Source organism: Camelina sativa, chromosome 14 (genome assembly GCF_000633955.1).
Source record: "Camelina sativa cultivar DH55 chromosome 14, Cs, whole genome shotgun sequence".
Classification (NCBI taxonomy): domain Eukaryota; kingdom Viridiplantae; phylum Streptophyta; class Magnoliopsida; order Brassicales; family Brassicaceae; genus Camelina; species Camelina sativa.
The window spans coordinates 7,692,272-7,713,846 of record NC_025698.1 but is presented as its reverse complement, the minus strand read 5'-3'; the positions used below and the strand labels follow the sequence as shown (position 1 = coordinate 7,713,846).

The window sequence follows — 21,575 nt, the reverse complement described above, 5'->3', positions numbered from 1 at the left end:
AAAAAAAAAAAAAACTCAAGAAGGATTGTGAGAGCTAGCAACAACAACAAAAGAAAACATCTTCTCTATGTTCAAATCTCATCAAAACCCTTTTTCTTTGTTTTTGTTTCTCTCAGTTTCTCTCTAGGTTTCCTCGTAGCTTACTCAAAAATGATAAATCCGTTTAAAGAATTCTATTAAAAAAACAAAAAAAATTGACCAAAAAAGTTTTTTATTTTTGTATAGTAGTGTAAATGGTTCGAGGCCGTGTGACTCGGTATGCTTTAAAAACCAGAAGAGACGAGAACCGTAGATACATTGGATGTAAAGGGAGAATAGACGGACGAGATGAAGAAAGAATTTAAGAAAGAGTAAGTGAGAAGCATGGAATCAAGTCTCCCCTCCCCCCCCGTAGCTTATGTTATACGGTTTTTTGCATTAAATGGGACTCTCAATATCATCAGATCCTAAAATGAATGACTCTCAACTGAATTTTTTAAATACAATACAACGTGCGGATGATGATACTTTCATTCTCATTTTCCTTACTTTTTAAGTTTCTCTTCTTTTCTTTTTTCTTTTTTTATCCTTCATGTAATGTTTCTTTTTTTTTCTTCCTTCCCTCACTATGTGATTCCATTTCAATATGCATTGGATTCTGTTTCGGAGAGTTTTTAATAAGAACAGCTAAAACTATTATATACTGTATTCCAATCTTATAATGAAGTATTTGCATTAATATGTCCATAAAATCATTAGTCTTCATGAGCTTTTCAGCCTCAACTAGTAAAAAAACTAAAGTAATTAATCACTCTGGTCTTGTACAAAAGATGAAATTATGAAGAAAAAAAATCTTATAGATAGATTGGTCCGCGTTGCCAATTTTGGTTGGATATGGATTAGTTCGATATCGAATTTTAGGCCCATTATGGAATTAATGGAGTAAATCCATATTACCCATTGAGCCTAAACGTAAAAAGTCCATAGTTCCGTACTTCTAAAGGAAAAGAACAAAGAAAACACAATTCGAGGGTTGGAGGCTGAGACAAGTTACCAAAAGGTGCGACAAAACTGAATAAAAAGTATATTATGGTTTGATTCTTATTAAGGAATACGAGCCAAACTGGGGAACTTTCAGTTGATAATGCCAAACAGAATCTATTTGATTCTTCTTGAAGACACCTCCGCTCAACAACGAAAACACAAGCTTGCTCATTTTCATCACAACTACGGATCTCTGGTCGTCATTGGCTGCAGAGACCAAGAACTTCCTGACACAATCTTTTGTAACCTCAGAGAAGCTAGGTAAATCGAAACTGTAATAATCAGCCAAGTCTTGATCTTCTTTGTATGTATAAATGTGAAAGGCAACGTACTACTTAATCGAGGAGTCAGAGCATCATCTTCGTCTGTTTTGAGGTTGAGGTAAATGAACAAATTATACCACAGTAAAACTCAGTGCTTCGTTGAAGAGGCTCATCATGAATATCTTTGGGGATTTTTCTTTTTTCTTTTTTTTTTGACAAGAAACATTATCCTCTTTTTCGTGGTTTCTGGTGTATCTATGGGAGCCCACTACGAATTTAAATTGTAGCCTCAACCTCAATCATATGGGTCAAGGTCTTCGTTGATGTAACATGTAAAAATAGAATAGTAAAACGGTTGACTCTTGACTTATCTGTGTTAGAGAGATATGTGCCTGAACCCCTGAAGGCCTGAACAGAACTTCTGACTCCTGAGAGAGAGAGAGAGAGAGAGAGAGAGAGAATGGGTTGTGATTTGAAACGTTTCTTTATTGCTATGCTTCTGTTTCGAATCTGTGAATATGCAGCTGCTTCTACTTTCCCTCTTGCACTTCGTAATTGCAGAGACCATTGCGGAGATGTTAAAGTCCCCTACCCTTTTGGGATAGGCAAAGGTTGTTACAAGAACAAATGGTTCAAGGTTGTCTGCAAAAGCTCATCATCATCAGACCAACAACAAATACTTTTCCTGCCAGGGATCCAACGGGAAGTTACTTCCTTCAACCTTGGAAACTTCTTCTCCATGTCGGTATACAACAGGTTTTACATTCAGAGTCCATTAATACATACGGGTTGTCCCAGCAGAGATGGTGATTCATCGTCGTCTTTGAATCTGACTGAGAGTCCATTCTACATATCAGAGAATAACAAGTTTACAGCTGTTGGATGCAACAACAAGGCGTTTCTAAATCCCACGGGTTTACAAATTGTGGGATGTAAGACGACATGTGGGAATGAGATACGGTCTTACCAAGGAGCTAACACGAGTTGTGTTGGTTACAAATGCTGTCAGATGAATATACCATCTCATCTTCAAGAGTTTTATGCAACCGTAGAGAAAATGGAACCAAGTAAAGAAGGATGTCAGGTTGCCTTCTTGTCACAATCCACCTTGTCAGGGTACTTGTTCACGCCTCCTGAATTACCGGAGTACCGTGATTACGCAATAATGGAGCTCGAGTGGCATCTTAATCTTGCCTCCATGACTTCTGATGGTTCGCTATGCCAGCCGAAAACATTTGCTGAAGACAATTATGAGTGTTCGTGTTTAACTGGCTACGAAGGAAATCCCTACATTCCTCATGGATGTCAAGGTATGTATCAACTTCCTTCTTTGATTGAATGAAGAGCTTGAGCGTGGTCTAGTTTTCTGTAAGTAGTTTTTTTTTTCTGTAAGATATTGATGAATGCAGCATTCCACATCAAAATAACTGTGGAAAGAACAAGTGTGTGAATGTTCGTGGATCATTCAGATGTGAGAAAACTTGGCCAGCAATTTTGGGTAAGTAAGTTAATAGTATAATGTTATCGCATTATCCCATTATCCCATTAGGTTTCTAGATCAAAACTGAAAAGTTCAACTTACAAACGCAGGTGGAACTCTAAGTTCTGGACTGTTGCTTTCGGTCGTTGGAATGTGGTTTCTATGCAACGTTATTAGAAAGCGGAAAGCAACCAAGCAGAAGAGGAAGTTCTTCAAACGAAATGGAGGTCTTTTGTTACAACAACAAACATCCTTTCTTCAAGGCAGTGTCAATAGAACAAAACTGTTCAGCTCTAATGAACTGGAGAAGGCAACAGATAAATTCAATGCGAGCAGAATACTAGGGCAAGGCGGCCAAGGTACAGTTTACAAAGGAATGTTGGAAGATGGAATGATTGTCGCTGTCAAGAAGTCCAAAGCATTGGAAGAAGAGAATCTTGAGGAATTCATCAATGAGATCATCCTTTTGTCACAGATCAACCACCGAAATGTTGTCAAGATCTTAGGATGTTGTCTAGAGACAGAGGTGCCTGTGTTAGTGTATGAGTTCATCCCCAACTGCAACCTTTTTGATCATCTTCACAGTCCATCGGAGGATTTCCCAATGACTTGGGAAGTTCGACTCCGCATTTCCTGTGAAGTCTCAGATGCCCTCTCCTACCTGCATTCAGCCGCTTCTGTCCCAATCTATCACAGAGATGTCAAGTCAACAAATATCTTATTGGATGAAAAGCACCGTGCAAAAGTGTCAGATTTTGGAATTTCGAGATCTGTTCCTCTGGATGATACTCACTTGACAACAATAGTGCAAGGAACAATTGGATATGTAGACCCAGAGTACCTTCAGTCAAGCCACTTCACAGGGAAGAGTGACGTCTACAGCTTTGGGGTTTTGCTCATTGAGCTCTTGACCGGAGAAAAACCTGTCTCTCTTCTGAGGCGGCAAGAAGTCAGGATGTTGGGTGCTTACTTCCTCGAAGCCATGAGAAATGACAGACTTCATGAGATTCTCGATGCTCGCATCAAGGAGGATTGTGATCGAGAAGAGGTCCTTGCAGTAGCCAAACTTGCAAGAAGGTGTCTGAGTTTGAACTCACAACATCGCCCTACCATGAGAGATGTCTTTATTGAACTAGATAGGATTCAATCTAAGAGAAAAGACCCTCAGTTCAAAGCACAGAATGGTGAAGAGTTTGCACACATCCAGATTGCAGTACCCGACTCTATGTCACTTAATTACTCTTCTCCAAACATAGTTGTTGAAAACAAGTCATTATCACTGGACTCAAAGCCACTCATGCCTCACAAGACGCAGTGACTGGATAATTCTTCACCTTACAATATATATAATACTTCAATGATGCACAATCAAACTTGAGAATCGTATTGCTTGTGTGAATTTTCTCAATAACTTTATCTACTAGCCCTTAAATTTGAATTTGATAAGACTTTATTAGCAAATCTAGGAAACAAACGAGGCTAGAAAAGAAGCAACTGTTTGTATCTTTAATTTATCTTCCACGTGTTTGGTCTATACAAATGATACACCTCAGTGCAGGTCAAATGGATACATAACAAAAGTAAAGTTTACTGACACTCAAATACATTGACATAACATGAATCTTATTATGTACAAGTTTAATTCCATATATGAGTAAAAGTGGAAGCGTTTTACCCGGAAGATAAATGCAGGGTGACTTCTCCGGTAACTACTTCCCTTAAAAACAACTGGTTACACCCACACGGTTTCCAGTTAGCTCCATGTCCAGTTGTCTGTGCAATGAGTATAACAGCAGAGGCTTCCACTTTGACAACGGGACCAAGGTCTTTTGCAGAGAAGGAACACACTCAGACATTCCATGAATATTAGACAGCTACAGCAGAAAGAAAAAAATTTGAGAGAGTGTTTTGGTAGCCTTACTAGAAATACGCAACAATCAAAGAATCGACTGTAACAATTATATACATCCAGAGAGATTAAATCACCTTGGTTAAGGCGGAAAAGATTCTTCCAAGGATACACAACCAACGATGGACCCACCGGCAGGAATGCACATTGGTTTGGTCTCTCTCCAATTCAGAGGCCTATCCAAAGGGTTACATACCCTCACAACGGGCAATCTAACAATGTCAAATCTCCCTGCCCCTGATTCTTCCCATTTAAGGACCTTGCCTCCTATAACATAGAGTTCATCCCTTAGAGCTGCAAACCCATATCCAAAGGCCTCTAACTCTCTCGGATGATTAGGAAGAACAACAGAAGGAACTGAACCAATATCATACCATTCCCCATCATCTGTATCCCTGGTCTTAATCAAGCTTTCTCCCCAATCAACAATTGTGTACACACGATCATTTTTCATGACCTGAACAGCAAACTGCATGGCTCTAGAGAAAGGCCAGACATCCTCCACAGTGGACCAAGTCATGTCTATTGGATTTAAAACTTCAGATGAATTTTGCTCGGCAAATCCCACCTGGTCACTCAGAACATGAAAGCACCCTCTGTACGATAACCCGGAGCAGTCCATCTGTGGTCTAGGCATTGCTGGTAATTCCTCCCATCTGCAATACTGCTATGTCAGACTCCAATTGATAGTTTCTCAAGTTCAAAATAAGAAAACTTAAACCAAAAATAATATCTTGTGGAGGTTCTATTACTACACCAGATATTACACAAGAATAGAGGAGAATACAAAGTACCTATCGGCCACAGGATCATAAACCTCAGCAGATGGAATTCCCCTGGAATGGGTTAAATTGCGACCTCCAGCAACATAAACCTTGCCAGAGACAGCAGTACAAGCAAAGTGAGTCCGTGGAGTTCGCATACTAGCAACAATTTTCCATTCTTTCTTAAACGGATCAAACCGCATGACATCTTTAGTGACAACAGGCTTCTGATGAGGAAAAGATGACACAGAAGGAGCATAGCAACCCCCAATCACAAGAAGACAATTGGAAACACAAACACAGGCAAAACCAGAATGATGCCAGCCATCTTGAACAGCTCTAGTTCTAGGCAAAGGATGCCATCGATCAGCTTCAGGATCATAAGCAACCCATTGGTTCTTAGAACGTTCTGTCAACACAAACAACCAGCTCCCTGACCATCCATTTCTAGCTTTATAGCATGAATAATCAACGCTACGAAGTAAATCTCTCCAGCCTCTGGAAACACACTCGAGCACTCCATGATACCCATGAGAAAGCTTCGCTATACATCTCAAAGCCAAATCATCTGGTAAACCTGGGATTATAGACTGCTCTACCCACTCCCTGAAAACAACAATTCACACCCACTAACGATCAAACCTCTTTCAATCAATAATGAAAAATTCAATCACTGTCTTAGAAAAAAAAAATCAAATTTTTTTAACGTAATTTTCAATCAAAGAGATAAAAAGGTAAAAGATTTAGATTTTAATTATGTACAAGAAACAAAATTAGAGAGCAAACTTACATAAATCGAACTTGAGAGATTGTTGTAATGTATTCTGCGATCCCCTTCTCGAAATTGCCTTAGAACACTAAAAAAATTACCCTTTCTTCAAAATCTACCACTTTCCCGGAAACGAAACGCCATTAACGATATCAGAAAGAATCGAGTCAGAAACTCAAATCAGACCGATCTATCTATAATTGAAGCAAGCACACTGAGAGAGGAACTCTGGAAAATAATTAAAAGACCCGAGGACGACGAAAGAGAGACAGAACACAACAAAGAGGTCAAGCATGGGACAATCGATTTGGATTGTGGATAGATCCATCAATTATTTATGGGTCGAAAATATCCAAATAATATTTATTTGATCCTTTCTTTATTACATGTTTTATGTTTCTTAACCCTTAACTTTCTTAGATAATTTATTTAACCCCTAACTTTAAACGATCGCAATTTCATAAACGGCGTCGTTTTACTTCATCTTCATCTTTATCTTCTTCTTTCGACGGTGCGTGACTCCATTTCCTCCGATTCACGGTGGTTCGGCGACTACAGAGTCAGAATCCGACAAGCTGATCTCTTTACACAATACGATCGCCGTGATTGAATCAGAGGTCTTATTAGTTTCTTGGTAAGCAATTCGATTTTTTTGAACCATGTTATTATATAGGTCAATCATAGAGCATTGATTTGAGATATAGGCTGTTGCTGAATCGCTCCGATCTACCCTGATTCTGGATCAAGTTGTGTATCTTTGTTGTTTCTGTTGCATCTTCTACATGCATCGTTGATCAAGTTAGAATCTTTTTTTGAATGTAGTTGGTATATTATTGGCTTTGATTAGTTTTTTTTAAAATTGATATAGGAATCAGGTCAATGGGGTCTTCGTCGGATTCATGGATGAAAGCATACAACGAGGCTTTAAAACTTTCAGAGGAGATAAATGGAATGATGTCAGAAAGAAGTTCATCAGCTGAAACAGGGCCTGATGCTCAGCGTCGTGCTTCAGCTATACGAAGAAAGATCACCATGTTCGGAACCAAATTAGACAGTCTGCAGTCTCTTCTTGCTCAAGTTCATGGAAAACCTATGTAAGCCATTAATCCTGATCTGTAAAAAAAACTAAGACACTTTTTTTTTTTTTTGTAAGTTTAGTATTTAATCTCATCTTTGTCAAATCTGAATTCATTTACTTTACTGACACAGTTCGGAGAAAGAGATGAACCGGCGCAAGGATATGGTCGGGAATTTGAGGTCAAAAGCAAACCAGATGGCGAATGCTTTGAACATGTCAAACTTTGCCAATAGAGACAGCTTGCTTGGACCTGAAATTAAGCCTGATGATTCCATGAGCAGAGTGACTGGCATGGATAACCAAGGCATTGTTGGGTATCAACGACAAGTTATGAGAGGTATCCTCTTTTTTCATAATACAGATGTTGACTTCTGTATTAGTTTGTTTCTTGAATATGTTCATTTCCATGTGACTAGAACAAGACGAAGGACTTGAGAAATTGGAGGAGACAGTCATGAGTACAAAACACATTGCTATGGCTGTTGGTGAAGAGCTTGACTTGCAGACTAGGCTTATTGTATGTCTCAGTCTTTCTTTTTTATTGCTTTGCCTTGATTTGGATTTCCTGGTCATGACACATCTGGATATTCCTTTATGCAGGATGACTTGGATTACCATGTGGATGTTACTGACTCTCGCTTACAGGTAATATATTACTTCAACTCTTATATATTTCAACAAATTACTTCGGTATCCCAAGCTGTAGTTGGTTCATACATGATGTAATTGATCTCAAACGGGAGTAACATTGGTCTATTGGTTATCTGTTTTGGGTTTGCTAAGCCAATAACCACGTTATGCTAAGCTACTGACTAATTAAAGACATTGATCTGTTCTGTGCGATCGTTTCCTATTTATTACAGAGAGTGCAGAAGCAGCTTGCTGTCATGAATAAGAATATGAAAAGTGGTTGTTCTTGCATGGCAATGCTCTTGTCAGTGCTGGGGATCGTCGGTCTTGCTGTTGTAATATGGCTGTTGGTTAAGTATCTGTAATACCAACACCCGAGAACTTTTGAGTTTCTCTGTAGGTCACTGGCCTCTCCTCTCTCTGTGAATGATTCCAATGTATTTCCTCATTCCACATTTGTGGTTGAGCTTTTCAATTCTCTTCTGTTGCAAGAGCCCTTAATAATAGTATATGTAATGTGTGCAGTTTTCGTTTCTCTTATGTTGCAAAAACCCTTTAAAACTATATGTAATGTGTGCATTTTTCGCCATTTGCTGTCTGAAAAAAGATTAAGTGGTAGCAAGTAAAATGCAGAGACAAAAACTAATCTAGAAATGAACCAGGCAAACTATATGAGACTTGTTCTTCCACGAGGAAACTTGGCTTCACTGTATGAAACAAATAGCATGTTGTGACATTCGTTAAAACTGATTTTCATGTCATCAATGGAAAGAAAACCAATCATGAAATGAAAATCAGTGATTGCTTGTTTGATCACTTTTTGGATTTGTTGACTCACAACCATTTTCTCCAGCTACTTGATCTTAGCTCGCCAGAGAAGAACCTGGGAATGCTTAAAAGACTATTGACTCTCGTCAATCCGTCCAACGCCGACCACTCTTCATCATCCTTAACCGATATACACTCGGCGAGTGTTGTCTTCTTGGACTCAGTCCTGCAACTCTCAGGCGTCTTATCTTCTCTTATCTCCAAAACCGGTATGATCTCATCTGTTTCTACTGCAGTCTCTTCCTTCTTGTCAGCATCTTTGTTTACTGTGATGGTGACACTCTCTGTAGACTCTTTGTGTGAATGATTAACGGACTCTGAAACTTCAGTTGACGCTTCTGCTGGAGAATCTTCAAGAAAGAGGCATACTACAGCACAGTCATCATTCTTGGAAGTAGGATACTTCAGCCTCCATGCTCGAACTGCTGTGTCGACTAGAGCACGAGCCGCGGTGTTTCGACTAGGAGCTGAAGTCACTATATCAACAGCTTGTTTGTTCGACAAAACATCCCATACCTAGCATAACAGACACTTTAGCTCCAAAGATTTCGATAATAACCCGTGAGAAGAATAAGATGAGAAATGTACCCCATCTGTGGCTAGAATAATGAACTGATCTCTTTCAGTGAGTCGATGGTAGTTAATATCCGGAACGGAGATTAGACCGTAATCTTTAAGACAGAAGTCCCCAAAAGCTCGAGCCATTGCTAAACCAGGTGAATCGCTGTTTGGTAACCACACACGCGCAACCTCAGGCTCGTCTTGTAAAGCAAAGACTCTACCTCTACATTTCTGGATTCTTGCTGATTCACCTGAAGTAATTTACATAGAGAAGAAAACTGAATTGGTGTTTCCAAAATGATCAATACTGACAACATGAAGAGTCTTACTTGGTAAATCTGGTTTTAAGTCTATTGTCAATTGAACAGCGACCAAAGCATTGTCTTGGTCTATAGTGGCAAGAACGGCTCTCGAGTCACCAATATTTCCCACCACCAGATCCTTACCCTATAAAGGTTATACACTAAACAGTCAGAGCAGTTAACATGAGGGAGTAAATCACCGGTGACCGGACTTTCACCTGTTTGATCACAGTGACAGAAGTTGTTCCGCTGCAGAAACAATTGATGGTTGGATGCATTTTTAACTCTTTATCCATCTGTTGACAAGTCTTCAGCAACGCTCGTTTCAGCGGGAGATACATCTCGGGAAGTAGCTTCTCGTCCTTCTCACTCTGCTGTAAGTCACACAATTGCTCTTCATCTACACAAGTAGCAAACTCGAGGCCATTCTTGGAGCCGCTTTGTTCTGTCCCTGAAGTCGTTGTAAGTTGAGTTGATAATGTGAAAGGTAACATATCTCGGACTCTCTTTGAAACCATATGACCAAACGGACCATGTCCATCGAATACACCACACAACACTGTATCACTTCTCGAACAGAAATTCTGAAAAGAAGTTGAAGAAGAAGGAGATATCAAAAACCTGAACTAAGGCTGATTCATCAAAAAAAACACAAGAAGAACATAAATAGTAACAAGAAGAGTTCTTGTAGCTGCAACAACACAAAGAAGTCGATAGTATTCTTCAATAAGTGAACCATAACAAAACTTGTAAAACCAAATAATCCCACATTTCATCACAGTCACACAATAACCCTAAAAAAGAAAGTGAAACAGAATTTCTCAAAGAAGGAGAGACAGGAACGAACCTCCCAGACAAGCATGGCGTCTTGGTTAGTTCCTTTTTTGCCTTGTTGTGTGTAAAGACAAGCAATGTCACTTGAACCATTGCCAACAAGCCGACCCACGAATTGTTGTTGAATCTCATCGATTTGGCCGCCGCTATGTAAATCCCTTGGCCTCCTCAGCCTCCCAGAGCTTTGTCTCTCCGCCGTAGTAACGGCAGTGCTTGATGTTCCCGTTTCCTTCCTGCTTGTGGTCTTATCAATTCTCGAATGACACAGACCCATTTGATAAATAGCAAATCTTTCGAAACAGGTTTAAGCCTTTTTCCTTAAAAACCGATAGTTAGAAATTCTACCAGAGAGAGACTTGTTTCTGTTTTTTTGGTTTTGTCTGGGGTTTGGTTGGCAAGAAATTCCCCCGTTTAAAGACTCTCAAGCTTCCATTACAGAAATCATCAGTGGGGGAATAGAGAGAAGAAAAATCATAGAAACAACCAAAAAATGAAAAATCTCGTAAACTGTTAAAAGATTCTATGTTTGAAAAGAGACGCCAAAACTTGAACACAGACAAGAGCACAAAGTGTTTACTAACCCCCACTACCAACACAGAAGACTGACTGACTATTCAAAAAAAGTAATAAAAGTATTTTTTTTCGTTTAGTCAAAAAGAAGGGAGAGACATTGCAAACAGGTCTACTGCTACTGCACGTGAGCTCATTAATCAACACTGTTACTAAAACGTAAAAGCAAGAAAAATTTACTTCTTTGGCTGAGAAACCAGTTGTCCTAACTTGTACCACCCACACCAACTGAGACACCAATTAGAATTGTTCACGTAATCGACAATAAACAAGAAACGTTTCTTTTGTCCTTTGGTCGAGTGATAGATATTGCGATCAAATTTAGTACTATTTGCTATATGCTTCTCGAAACCAAAGTTGGTTGAACCGTTAAAGTTCTCTCAAATTCGGACAAGAGAAAACATGTAGTGAGATTAAAATTGGAAAGAAAAATCCCGGTTAACAATCTTAACCAGTTCAAGATATAATAACAAATGATCTCGGTTTGTTTCAGATAAACCGGCTTTGACCACCGCTTGAAGCCTTCAACCAAACAAAGATTGACATTTAAATACATAGGGTCTGAGCGAGCGATACGGTTAATCCAATTCTCTCATTTCTATACAAAGATCGTGACCCTAGCGATTTCAATTCAATTCTCATCTCATACAATCAAGATCAATTAACCCTAGCGAAATCGAAGATGCCGAAGAAGATGGGTGTGAACAGCAAGGCGGAGGTCGCCAAATCCCGGAAGAACGCCGCCGAGGCTGAGCAGAAGGATCGCCAGACTCGGGAGAAGGAGGAGCAATACTGGCGCGAGGCGGAGGGTCCTAAATCCAAGGCGGCGAAGAAGCGGGAGGAAGAGGCGGAGAAGAAAGCTGAGACCGCCGCTAAGAAAGCTGAGGCGAGGCGTCTCGCTGAGCAGGAGGAGCAAGAGCTGGAGAAGGCTCTTAAAAAGCCGGATAAGAAGGCGAATCGCGTCACTGTTCCGGTCCCTAAGGTCACAGAGGCTGAGCTCATCCGAAGGCGCGAGGAGGATCAGGTGGCGCAGGCCAAGAAAGCAGAAGACTCTAAGAAGAAACAGACTCGCATGGCTGGGGAAGATGAGTATGAGAAGATGGTACTGGTGACCAATACCAATCGCGATGATTCTCTCATCGAGGCCCATACCGTTGACGAGGCTCTCGCACGGATTACGGTGTCAGATAACCTCCCCGTTGATCGACATCCTGAAAAAAGGCTTAAGGCTTCCTTTAAGGTTATCTCTTGTGCCTTCTTTGCTTTTAGGTTATTAATCCATAGCAAGTCTTCGATTGATGCTGAGATTTCGTTACCATACGTAATTCGATTGGGAAGATTTTATAGTGTATCCTTGCTTGTCCTGAGTTGAGTTCTAGAAGATATTAGTGATATGCTAAGTTCTGGTGGATTTATATGCTGATTGATATAATTGTGGTTGAAGGCCTATGAAGAAGCTGAACTTCCAAGGCTGAAGGAGGAGAAACCAGGTCTTACTCACACTCAGTACAAGGACTTGATTTGGAAGATGTGGAAGAAATCACCAGATAATCCTCTTAACCAGGTTAGTGAATGGGGATAAGACTTAAGAGTGGCTTGTTCAACTGTTCAAAATGCATGTGTAGTTGGTGTTTATACCCAAAAAAAGGTTATCAGTTAACACACCTAAGGGCTATGGACTAGAAGCAGTAGGCAGATGGTTTATTTTGATTAATAGTGATGGTTTATCTCGAAACAATTGGAAGCTGAAATATGCGTTGAACAGGCTGCTGCTGCTGCTGCTGCTTCTGAGTGAAATGCAACTTGGGTGTCAGGAACAAGGGAATGAATGTATCATGAAGAGGGGAGATGCATGGCAGAGAGTATGATGAAGATCTTTCGTTTCCCAGAGAAAATGTTGAGTGAGAGTGTCTATGTGTAACATACTTTGGGCATGATTCTGCGCGCCAACGTTGCTTATTGTTTCTTGTGCTGTGTGGATAAACACATGATATAGTAGACAAGATCGATAAAATAAGGATATCCGTGAGCCATTATAATAACAACCACATCATATGTTTATGACCTCAATTTAATTGTTGTTAACACTAGTTTTCTGTTTCCTGTGCTATTTATGAGAAAAAAAAAAACTTAAAAACACAACGGTGAGTCGTGTAAAACCCAAACTTGTTCTATACGATAAATATGGAGATGTAAGAATAAGATATGAGATTATGAGCAGAGTAACAGTTCAGAAGAAAGAAGGGGGAACAGAAAATTTTCTTGTGCTCTGCTTTGGTTAAAAAAGCCAGATTTTGTTTGTCGGAACTCAGTCTTCAAAATCTGTTGAGTGCTCTAGCAGATAGTTTGCAGCCAATTCCTCGTTACGGTCACACGCAAGGAAGGCTTCTATGACTAATGCTCTATCAAACCCCATTGCCTCGAGCTGAGCAAAGATGTTTAACCCAGGAGTTAGAAAGGATGAGAAAATCTTATTACAGTTTGTTATAACGGTGATGAGGAATGTAAGTGTGTGTATGTACCCGTTGAATCGCTTCTTGCTCTGCAGGGGTAACGTTGACTGCGTGGGGCATTTCTTGCTCAGGTTGATCGAAAATATCCATATCCCTGAGAGTTTTGAACAATTAATAAGAGCCATTGAGTCATGGGATCACATATAGACGTGATTGCTTTAATCACACAATGGCCAAACCAAGAAAACGATCTGCAGACTATAGAATACTCACCCGTCAGATCCTTCGTAGGGCTCATTTAGTAACTGAAGAAATTCGGTTTGGTTCTCTTGAATTAGCCTCAGAAGTTGGGGGTTCTGCTTTCCGAGCTCTTGAAGCATAGGCTGTAACAGAAGCGGCAACCGAATAGTGAAATGTTCAGAAGCAATATAAAGGCCAGCCTACTAATCATGGACCCAAAATAAAAGATTAAGACTCGCTCACCTGCAGAATCTGGGGGTTGGAATTGACCATGGTGCGTAATTGTTGGAACTAGAACATATGGAAACAAAACAAGATTAGTGTATGAGGAAGCTGTATCAAATGGTTAAAGCAATATCACATAGAAGTAGGCTAGAATACACCTCCGAAACAGGCTTCTAACAAATCTAGTGACCAAGTTTCAAATCCTTAATCATTCTATTCGACCTCACAAATGAAAAGAGGGGTTAATAATAAAATGATAACCTGATCATTGCCTCTGAGGAATTCAAGCGTTCCAAGATCTCCACCTACAGCATCAGAAACTGCTTCCTGGAAAGGAAAAGAAAGAACCCGTATCATGCAATGGGAACTCAGCTTCAATTATCTCTTTCCCCTGAAACAAAAGTACCAAGCTCTTACCTGGGGAAACAAATCCAAAGGAGATGAATTAGGTCCTCCAGAAGCAGGAGGAGCAGCATGTTCTGCATCAGATCCTACTCCAGAAGGAATAGTTGCTGGAACGACTACTGTTTCAGGAATTCCCTGAAAATTAAAATAGATATCAGCACTTTCATTCCATGAAAATATAACAGACGCCTGTTACAGAGAAGGGGCATACAGAATATAGATAATCCACTGCTCTCTCAGGGTTGTTATACGCTGCACGAAGAGCACGAGTAACTGTTTCTTTGTCCCAGCTCCCACCTCCCATTTCCATTATTTGTTGAACCATTTGCTCAACACTACTGCCACTAACTAAAGTTGAAGCAGCTTGACCATAAGTGTCACTTTGAGACCTACAATGGTGTGGAGATCATAGAGTATCCATAAAATCCTCAAAATACAAAATTCAAGTATCTTAAGTTAATGAAGATAAAATAAATATCCAATGAAGCCTCTTATTTTAAAAATAAAACTTACGCTGGTTGTTCTTGAGCGGAAGTAGAATTTGGAGCTGGCACAGCTATTGACTGGGTTGTCAATGGAGCTGCAGGCTGGTCAATTGATACAAACTTGTGTTAAATGAACCGAGTAAACAAGACGTTAATTTCATAATTCCCAAAAGAAAAGATATGTAAGAAAATTACCGTTGTTGTTGAAGATACGGTAGATGTAGCGGTGGAAGTAGGCTGTGACATAAACAAAGTTCTCCAATGAGGAATACTCAACTGACCTAAGTTATGTGCAGAAACATGAGAAAATAATAAATAAACTTACCTGAGCAGAAGAGGGACCAGCAGAACTTGCAGTTTTACTCTATCCATTGCAAAGAAAAAGGCAAAAAAACATTGTCAGTGCAAGCACATAGGTTCTCTAGTTAAGTTTCTTAATCTATTTACAATTCACCTATCATCTACGCTTCCACAAATATACATCTCAAGTAAACAAAGGCTTCTCAGTTGGAGTTCCTATTATTGTGACTACTAGTATTGAAAATAAACCAGCCAGAGTATGTGGATATACAAATCCGGTTATCATACTCCTACCTAAATAGGAAGATATAAGAATAAAAAACAAGTACCTTGCTAAGCATGACAACAAGAAAACCTTCTTCGGTGACCTTGTTCTCCACCAAAGTAGTTTCATCTTTCAAAACTTTTCCATTGTGAATTAGCAATTGCTGTCCACAAGGATAGTTGTCTTTGCTTTGTGAATCTTCAATATTCTTCTTCACTGCCATTATCTTTTTTAAAAAAATCCCAGAATATAACAATATTAGAACTCATGGACATATATATCTACCAAAATACATTTCATCGGAAAACTCAAAATTTCTGAATCTAGCATATCTAAAAAGCTGTTTATCAACAAAGCAAGTCTCATGTGTTACATAACCCAGATTGGTATTTGCACCATCTCTCCTCGTTTGAAATATATCTAGATTTTACTAATACATAATTACATGAACCAAGGAAGGGGAAATGGAGAAGGACTAACCGTGTCGGTGGGCAGAACCTTGATTTCGAAATGACTACCCTTGAGAGTCTTAACGGTGAGCTTCATCTCGACGAATTAGACTAGAAGGTGGCGTCGGCGAACTCCGGCGAGGAAGCGAAAAAATAGAGTGACCTAGAAAAAAAAAACAAATTTTTTTTTTTTTGATTTCCAACAACTGTAGCACAATGCCGACTTTAGCAAACAGTCGCTTTCGACATTAGCGTTTCGGATTTTAAAACGCGGCAATAGCAACCCCCCACGTGCATCGCACGCTGACACACGCCCTTACCAAAAAAAAAAAATTGTCATCATGCGGAGACAGACTCTAAGCCAAAATATATATTTTTTGCAGCCAATTCCTCGTTAAGGTCGCATGTCATTATTGATGTGTTAAACCGACAATATAAATAAAACGAGTTTTAATGGGGATAAATTGGAATTGGTCCTTTTATTAACGTAGAATTGAAGTGAGAGTTTACAGGAAACGACAATTAGAGAGCTAAGCACAGTTAATACGAAAATAATGCTCTTCTCTCTCTAATTACCCAAAAAAGTGGATCCCCTGATGTGACAATGATATCAGGTATTTATAGTGGGTCATTGACCTAGGGTTTTTTCTGTCTCTCCCGCAAATGACGTTTTTGCCCCTTCGGCCTAACGGGCCAAATCCTTCTTATTTGCGATTTTGGTTTGCGAGAGACATGGTCTCGCCGCCGAAATCGTCTTGCCGTATTGCCGTGTCACTGGCACTTGGTCCGGCCGGTTTATCCCGCCGGTGGTCGCTCCTTGCGGCTGGATCCGTTCCTAGCGCGCTCAGCTCTTCCGCCGCTGAACTCCTTCCTGGTCGCCAAGCTTCCTCCAGGTCGCCGACCTTGCCAAATCGTTCCAATTCGTCATCACTGCTGACTCGCCGTTTCGTTGCTGCTGCCTCGCCGTTTCGCCGCTGCAGCCTCGCCTTCTCGCCGCCGCCGGGCTTGGTTATGACCGGGATGGTGTTCTCGCAGGTGTCTCCGCGAGATAAGATAGGATGCAGTACGCAGTACGTAGTGCACAGTACATAGGACGCAGGACAGTGTACGGTTCGCAGTACACGGTACACAAGACGCAGTACGCCGGACGCAGTGCGCAGGACGCAGGAGAGTGCGCGGGACGCAGTACACGGTAGACAAGACGCAGTACGCAGGACACAGGACAGTGCGCGGGACGCAGTGCGCAGTACGTAGGACGCAGTATGCAGTACGCAGTACGCAGTACACAGTATGCAGGGTGCGGTACGCGCTATGCAGGACGCAGTACGCAGTACGCAGAGTGCGGTACGCGGTACGCAGGACGGAGTGTGCGGTACGCAGTACGTAGTGCGCGGTATGCAGTACGCAGGATGCAGTACGTGGTATGCAGGACGCAGTGCGCGGTACGCAGTATGCAGTACGCAGGGTGCGGTACGCGGTACGCAGGACGCAGTGCGCGGTACGCAGTACGCAGGGTGTGTTCATTCTATGGGGAATCTGTTGCGCTTTTGATACGTCTTTGCTCCCATACTGATCGGTTGTCTGGTTGGTTTTGCAAGGTCTCGCGCTATGGTTTCTGGAGATGATATCTTCGGTGACGTTGCGGAGGAGTTTTGAGATGATCAGTACCGTGCACTAGAGAGAGATCTTGGCGAAACTGGAACGAGTTATCCTTCTTGGTGGGACCCGTCAGAAGGAAGAGGTGTCGTGACTGATTTGGCGGATCTGACGGAAGAAGATGTTCGGGAGCTCGAAGTGATGTTTCCTACGCGTACGAGGAGCGTAATTGCTCAGAGCGCGCCACTAGATCGCTGGTCGCTAGCCTTGCTGAAAGAGACGAGACTTCAAGACGTCACAAAGATCGTGCTAGAATCACCGGACCGGACTATCGAGCAGGTGACGATGAGCGCATCTCCCGTGATCCAGGACGAACTTTGTGTAATGACAAGTCCATAGCCCGCGTGTTTGACCTCTTCGGGATGCCGAATATCCTGCTGCTTGTATTACCAAGTATCGACGAACGTCCGTGGGACTGTCCAGCGGCTCACCTATGCGTTTAGGTTGATTTTTTTGCGGAGTGCGGCCTATGGTTCCCCATTCTCGAATTTTTGACGAGTTACTGTGCGCGTCGGAAGATTGCATTCTCGCAGCTGTCGATCTCCACCATCATTAACGCGGTAGGGCTTACGATAATTGGCAACTATGTGGATATCAAGATGAGCGCCGACGTTTTCGAGCTGGTCACTCGATTTACACGTGACAGTTCGGGGCTATGCTGTGCATGCTGTACGCCAGGTCTCACGATCCTGCGTGGCCAAAAGAGCCATGTTCACGATTGGCGGAGGAAGTTTTTCTTCGTAGAAATAAAAAACATTTCTGTCGAAGATCCCGACACGACCTGCCCTCATGCTTGGAACTTAACTCCCGGTAGCCACTACTGGGTTGGGTTCGTCTTCTTTTGATCTTTCTAACTCTGTTTTCTGATTCGTTTGTTTTGTTTTTGCTGGCGATCCTCCACCTTCTGGTGCGTGCGATTCCGAAACTGTTGAACAAGCTTCTGCTTTTCTTTTTAGCGGGACTTTGCGGTGGCCGGACGTTCTTTCACACTTCAAGACTTGTAAGTTTTTGGTTAGCTTTCCTTCGTCTCGAGGGTTGTGTGCTTTCTTGTCTAAGACTCTTATTTATTTTGCAGGTTTGCGGATCAGATTACAAATGGGAGACTGCCCTATGCCATGCTACGCTGACTTGTTCGATGCCGAGGATGTTCCTGTCGCAACCAAGGTTGTTACACCAAACACCGAGGTCGGAGCGGAGATTGTTACGGTGGAACATGAAGATGGCGAAGTGGCTGTCTCCAGGAGTGATCCTAGTCGTAGAACTCGTGTAGCCGAAGTTGCTGCAACTCGTGTTTCGAAGAAGCCTTCTTCAAGGCCCCGTGGGAGAGCTGCAGCTGGAGATGGCGATCATTCTCGAAAGAGGGCGTCGCGCTCGAGTCCTCGGAGTGATGCTGGAGGAAACCCTAGATGTAGCCACTATGAAGAGGATGGTTGCGCGGGCATCGATCACTCGTTCTCCTTTCGCTATGACGTGAAAGACCTGGCGTTTTGTGGTGACTCACGGGCTTGCGCGGATCTTGCCAGCAAGATTCATGGGGACTTCGTGCCTCTCCCGTCTCTTAGCGATTTGGCTTGTTCGTCTGCGTACAAAGACTGCGTTCTTTGGCAGATTCAGGTTCGACTTGACTTTGACTAATGTTTTGCTTGGTTGTAACTTGACTGTCTTTTCTCGATGTTTCAGGCAATAAGCTGGACTAACCGTCTTACAGGCGAAGACGAGGATAAGGTGCGTGCGGCTAAGAGAGAGACTGCTCTCGTTCAGGATGCACTTGTTCAGGCCGAGCGATCGAGCAAAGCGAATGCAGTGCTCGTCAAGGAGTTGACGGCTTCGTTAAAGCAATCCCAACGGAAGCTCACTTCCGAGTCGGAGCGAATCAGAAAGGAGAGAGATAAGCGCGGTGAAGAAGAGTGTGCGAAGGTTGCTGTTGTGATCGGGACGCATTGCGAGCGTATTGATCGCCTGAGGCGGCATGTGATTGTGTCACGTGAGAGACAGCCTGACTTGCTCACTCCTAGCCAGGTGACCAGGACTAGACAGTGTCTACAGACGATGATCAATAGGAGTGTTGCTATTCCCGAAGATAGGATGGTACGTCTTGCTGCCAACGAGGAGGAGTTCCAAGCAAAAGTGAATCGAATCGTAGTGCCTCCGCTTCTTGACGAAGATCTCGAGCCGTTCCTGGAGGCTACTGATGGAGGTGGTGATGATGCTGCTAACGAGTGATATGTCCTCGTGTTTTTGCTTTTTGATTTTCTTTTTGTCATTGCGAACTCGATTGCTGATTGCTTTTGTACCTTTCCTTTGGATAATTACAAGCTTGGTTGCTTTTGATTTATGAACTTGATTATTGCCGATTTTTGTTTCCTTCATTGGGATGAACCTGCTTTTGGATTACATGCTTTTGGTCGCGTAAAGATTGATTATTGCGTAGAATAGAGATGCGACATTTTCGTTGTTTATAGGGCATATTTTGCAGTGCAGGACGTCTCTTGGCTTACCCTGGATATGTTGTTCCCCGAAACGTCTCGAGTAGACAAGATAGAATTTAGGTGCGGTACTATTTTAGGTGCGGTACGCGTGTCCAGCTTACCGTGTGGGTGCTGCCGGAATTGCGGGTGTGCGAGTCAGGGTCTCGGCCTACTCACTCCGGTTCCTGCTAGCTTTGCGAGTCTGGGCTCGGCTTAAAATGTCCTACCTAAGTAAGGACGTGGATTATTTCACCACTGCACCCAAAGACCTTTCTTGGCGTCAAGGCGTTTCTTAATTCCGGAAAGTATGGTCTTGTTAGTTGCCTCTGCTTGTCTGTTGCCCTGCCGGTATCTCGAAGTCGATTTGATCAGTCGTATCCGCCAGCCGGCGCAGAATCCTTCAAATGAAGCGAGATAAATTGGGGTCCGTGCCGGCATATGATATTTTTCTAAACAAAATTCTGGACTTCGTTGGCTTCGAGCGAGACATACGATTCTGCTTCAACCCACTTGGTAAAGTAGTCCGTCATGATCAGGAGATACTTCTTTTGATTGGACGGAGTTAATGGGCCTACAATATCCATTGCCCACCGCATAAAGGGGTAAGGTGGTGACTTTGCTCGAAGAGGTTCAGTCGGGGAATCGATAAACGGTGCGTGGCGCTGACACTTTTCACACTTGGCTGCAAAAGCGGTGCAATCGGTGACCATCGTTGGCCAGAAATGTCCATTGTGACGGATTCGAAGTGCTAGAGCACGACCCCCTGAGTGGTTTCCGCCAGCGCCCTTGTGGACTTCGCACATGATGTCATTGACGTCCTTTATGTTGACGCAAATGAGGAGAGCGCCGTTCGGATCCCAACGGAATAGATTGCCGTCAAATAGTGTGTATTGTGCGCACTTAGCGCGCAATCGCCTTGCTTCCCAGTTATCTTTTGGCATAATCCCATCCGCGATATATGCTATAATTTCCCTTTGCCTGTCATCGTGCATGGTGATATTGTGCGCGGCAGGGGCTGGAGTGGGCGCAGCGGGGGCTGGAATGGGTGCGGTGGATGTCGTGTACTTGTGCCTGTTCGGGCTGATCTTGTCACGGCTGAAACAATTGTTAATACATTGCTCAGGCTAGTTGGTGTGTCTGTTGAGGGTGCAATTTCAAGAAGCTTGGCCGGAGCGGGTGGTAACAAGTTGACGTCGCTACTCGGTTGATCAATGCTCTCTACAGGAATTACTCTTCGGAGATCGGGATCAGATGTGGAAGCGAGCGTTGCAAGTGCATCAGCCGGAGCATTGTCGCTTTGAGGCATCTTGACAAGCTCAAAGAACTCGAATTTATGAGACAAGTCGCGAACAACTTTGAGGTAGGCATCCATGCGCGCATGTCTTGTTGCATAATCTCCGCTGAACTGATGCGTTACTAGCTGAGAGTCACAATAAGCTTGAATCTTTTTGACGCCGATTCCGTGTGAGAGACGCAATCCAACGATTAATGCTTCATACTCAGCATCGTTGTTAGAAGCAGAGAAGGCGAGGCGGAATGACTGCTCCAAGATTTTGCATGTTGGCGAGGTTAGGCGTACGCCCGCTCCCGAGCCCATCTTTGACGAAGCACCATCTAC

At 42.4% G+C, this 21,575-nt stretch overlaps 7 protein-coding genes across 8 annotated transcripts in view; 3 read left to right on the top strand and 4 right to left on the bottom strand.

Moving 5' to 3' along the window:
- The window catches only part of LOC109124743, a gene marked incomplete in the record, with an annotated part of 5,457 nt that extends 5,246 nt beyond the window's left edge, over positions 1 to 211 (bottom strand). Inside the window, 1 exon segment of the mRNA XM_019235735.1 lies at positions 16 to 211.
- Positions 1,001 to 4,276, top strand: LOC104740309 (wall-associated receptor kinase-like 8). Its single transcript, XM_010460859.2, has 3 exons — positions 1,001 to 2,596; positions 2,680 to 2,784; positions 2,877 to 4,276. The coding sequence occupies exons 1-3, from the start codon at positions 1,747 to 1,749 to the stop codon at positions 4,082 to 4,084; spliced, it is 2,163 nt and encodes a 720-aa protein (XP_010459161.1). The 5' UTR covers positions 1,001 to 1,746; the 3' UTR covers positions 4,085 to 4,276.
- Positions 4,254 to 6,529, bottom strand: LOC104740311 (F-box/kelch-repeat protein At1g16250). Its single transcript, XM_010460860.2, has 4 exons — positions 6,230 to 6,529; positions 5,470 to 6,045; positions 4,753 to 5,331; positions 4,254 to 4,640 (listed from the first exon to the last, which is right to left on the bottom strand). Coding segments are annotated over exons 1-3 (1,152 nt in total). The 5' UTR covers positions 6,232 to 6,529; the 3' UTR covers positions 4,254 to 4,640; positions 4,753 to 4,757.
- Positions 6,695 to 8,451, top strand: LOC104740307 (syntaxin-51-like). 2 transcript variants are annotated; one of them, XM_010460857.2, is made up of 6 exons: positions 6,695 to 6,842; positions 7,077 to 7,302; positions 7,418 to 7,623; positions 7,703 to 7,803; positions 7,887 to 7,931; positions 8,150 to 8,281. In XM_010460857.2, the coding sequence occupies exons 2-6, from the start codon at positions 7,088 to 7,090 to the stop codon at positions 8,279 to 8,281; spliced, it is 699 nt and encodes a 232-aa protein (XP_010459159.1). In that variant the 5' UTR covers positions 6,695 to 6,842; positions 7,077 to 7,087. The 2 variants fall into 2 exon arrangements, with proteins under 2 accessions (XP_010459159.1, XP_019091291.1); XM_019235746.1 differs by lacking the exon at positions 6,695 to 6,842 and having other exon boundaries at positions 7,088 to 7,302; positions 8,150 to 8,451.
- Positions 8,585 to 11,019, bottom strand: LOC104740308 (probable protein phosphatase 2C 6). Its single transcript, XM_010460858.2, has 5 exons — positions 10,455 to 11,019; positions 9,826 to 10,191; positions 9,635 to 9,752; positions 9,333 to 9,556; positions 8,585 to 9,260 (listed from the first exon to the last, which is right to left on the bottom strand). Exons 1-5 carry the CDS (start codon positions 10,713 to 10,715, stop codon positions 8,751 to 8,753), a joined length of 1,479 nt encoding a protein of 492 aa, XP_010459160.1. The 5' UTR covers positions 10,716 to 11,019; the 3' UTR covers positions 8,585 to 8,750.
- On the top strand, positions 11,575 to 13,081 carry LOC104740305 (coiled-coil domain-containing protein 124). The gene is made up of 3 exons (XM_010460854.2): positions 11,575 to 12,251; positions 12,456 to 12,575; positions 12,777 to 13,081. The coding sequence occupies exons 1-3, from the start codon at positions 11,694 to 11,696 to the stop codon at positions 12,804 to 12,806; spliced, it is 708 nt and encodes a 235-aa protein (XP_010459156.1). The 5' UTR covers positions 11,575 to 11,693; the 3' UTR covers positions 12,807 to 13,081.
- On the bottom strand, positions 13,051 to 15,930 carry LOC104740306 (probable ubiquitin receptor RAD23a). Its single transcript, XM_010460855.2, has 12 exons — positions 15,865 to 15,930; positions 15,449 to 15,610; positions 15,145 to 15,183; positions 15,015 to 15,056; positions 14,848 to 14,921; positions 14,546 to 14,723; positions 14,347 to 14,469; positions 14,191 to 14,256; positions 13,948 to 13,995; positions 13,738 to 13,847; positions 13,534 to 13,618; positions 13,051 to 13,436 (listed from the first exon to the last, which is right to left on the bottom strand). The coding sequence occupies exons 1-12, from the start codon at positions 15,928 to 15,930 to the stop codon at positions 13,320 to 13,322; spliced, it is 1,110 nt and encodes a 369-aa protein (XP_010459157.1). The 3' UTR covers positions 13,051 to 13,319.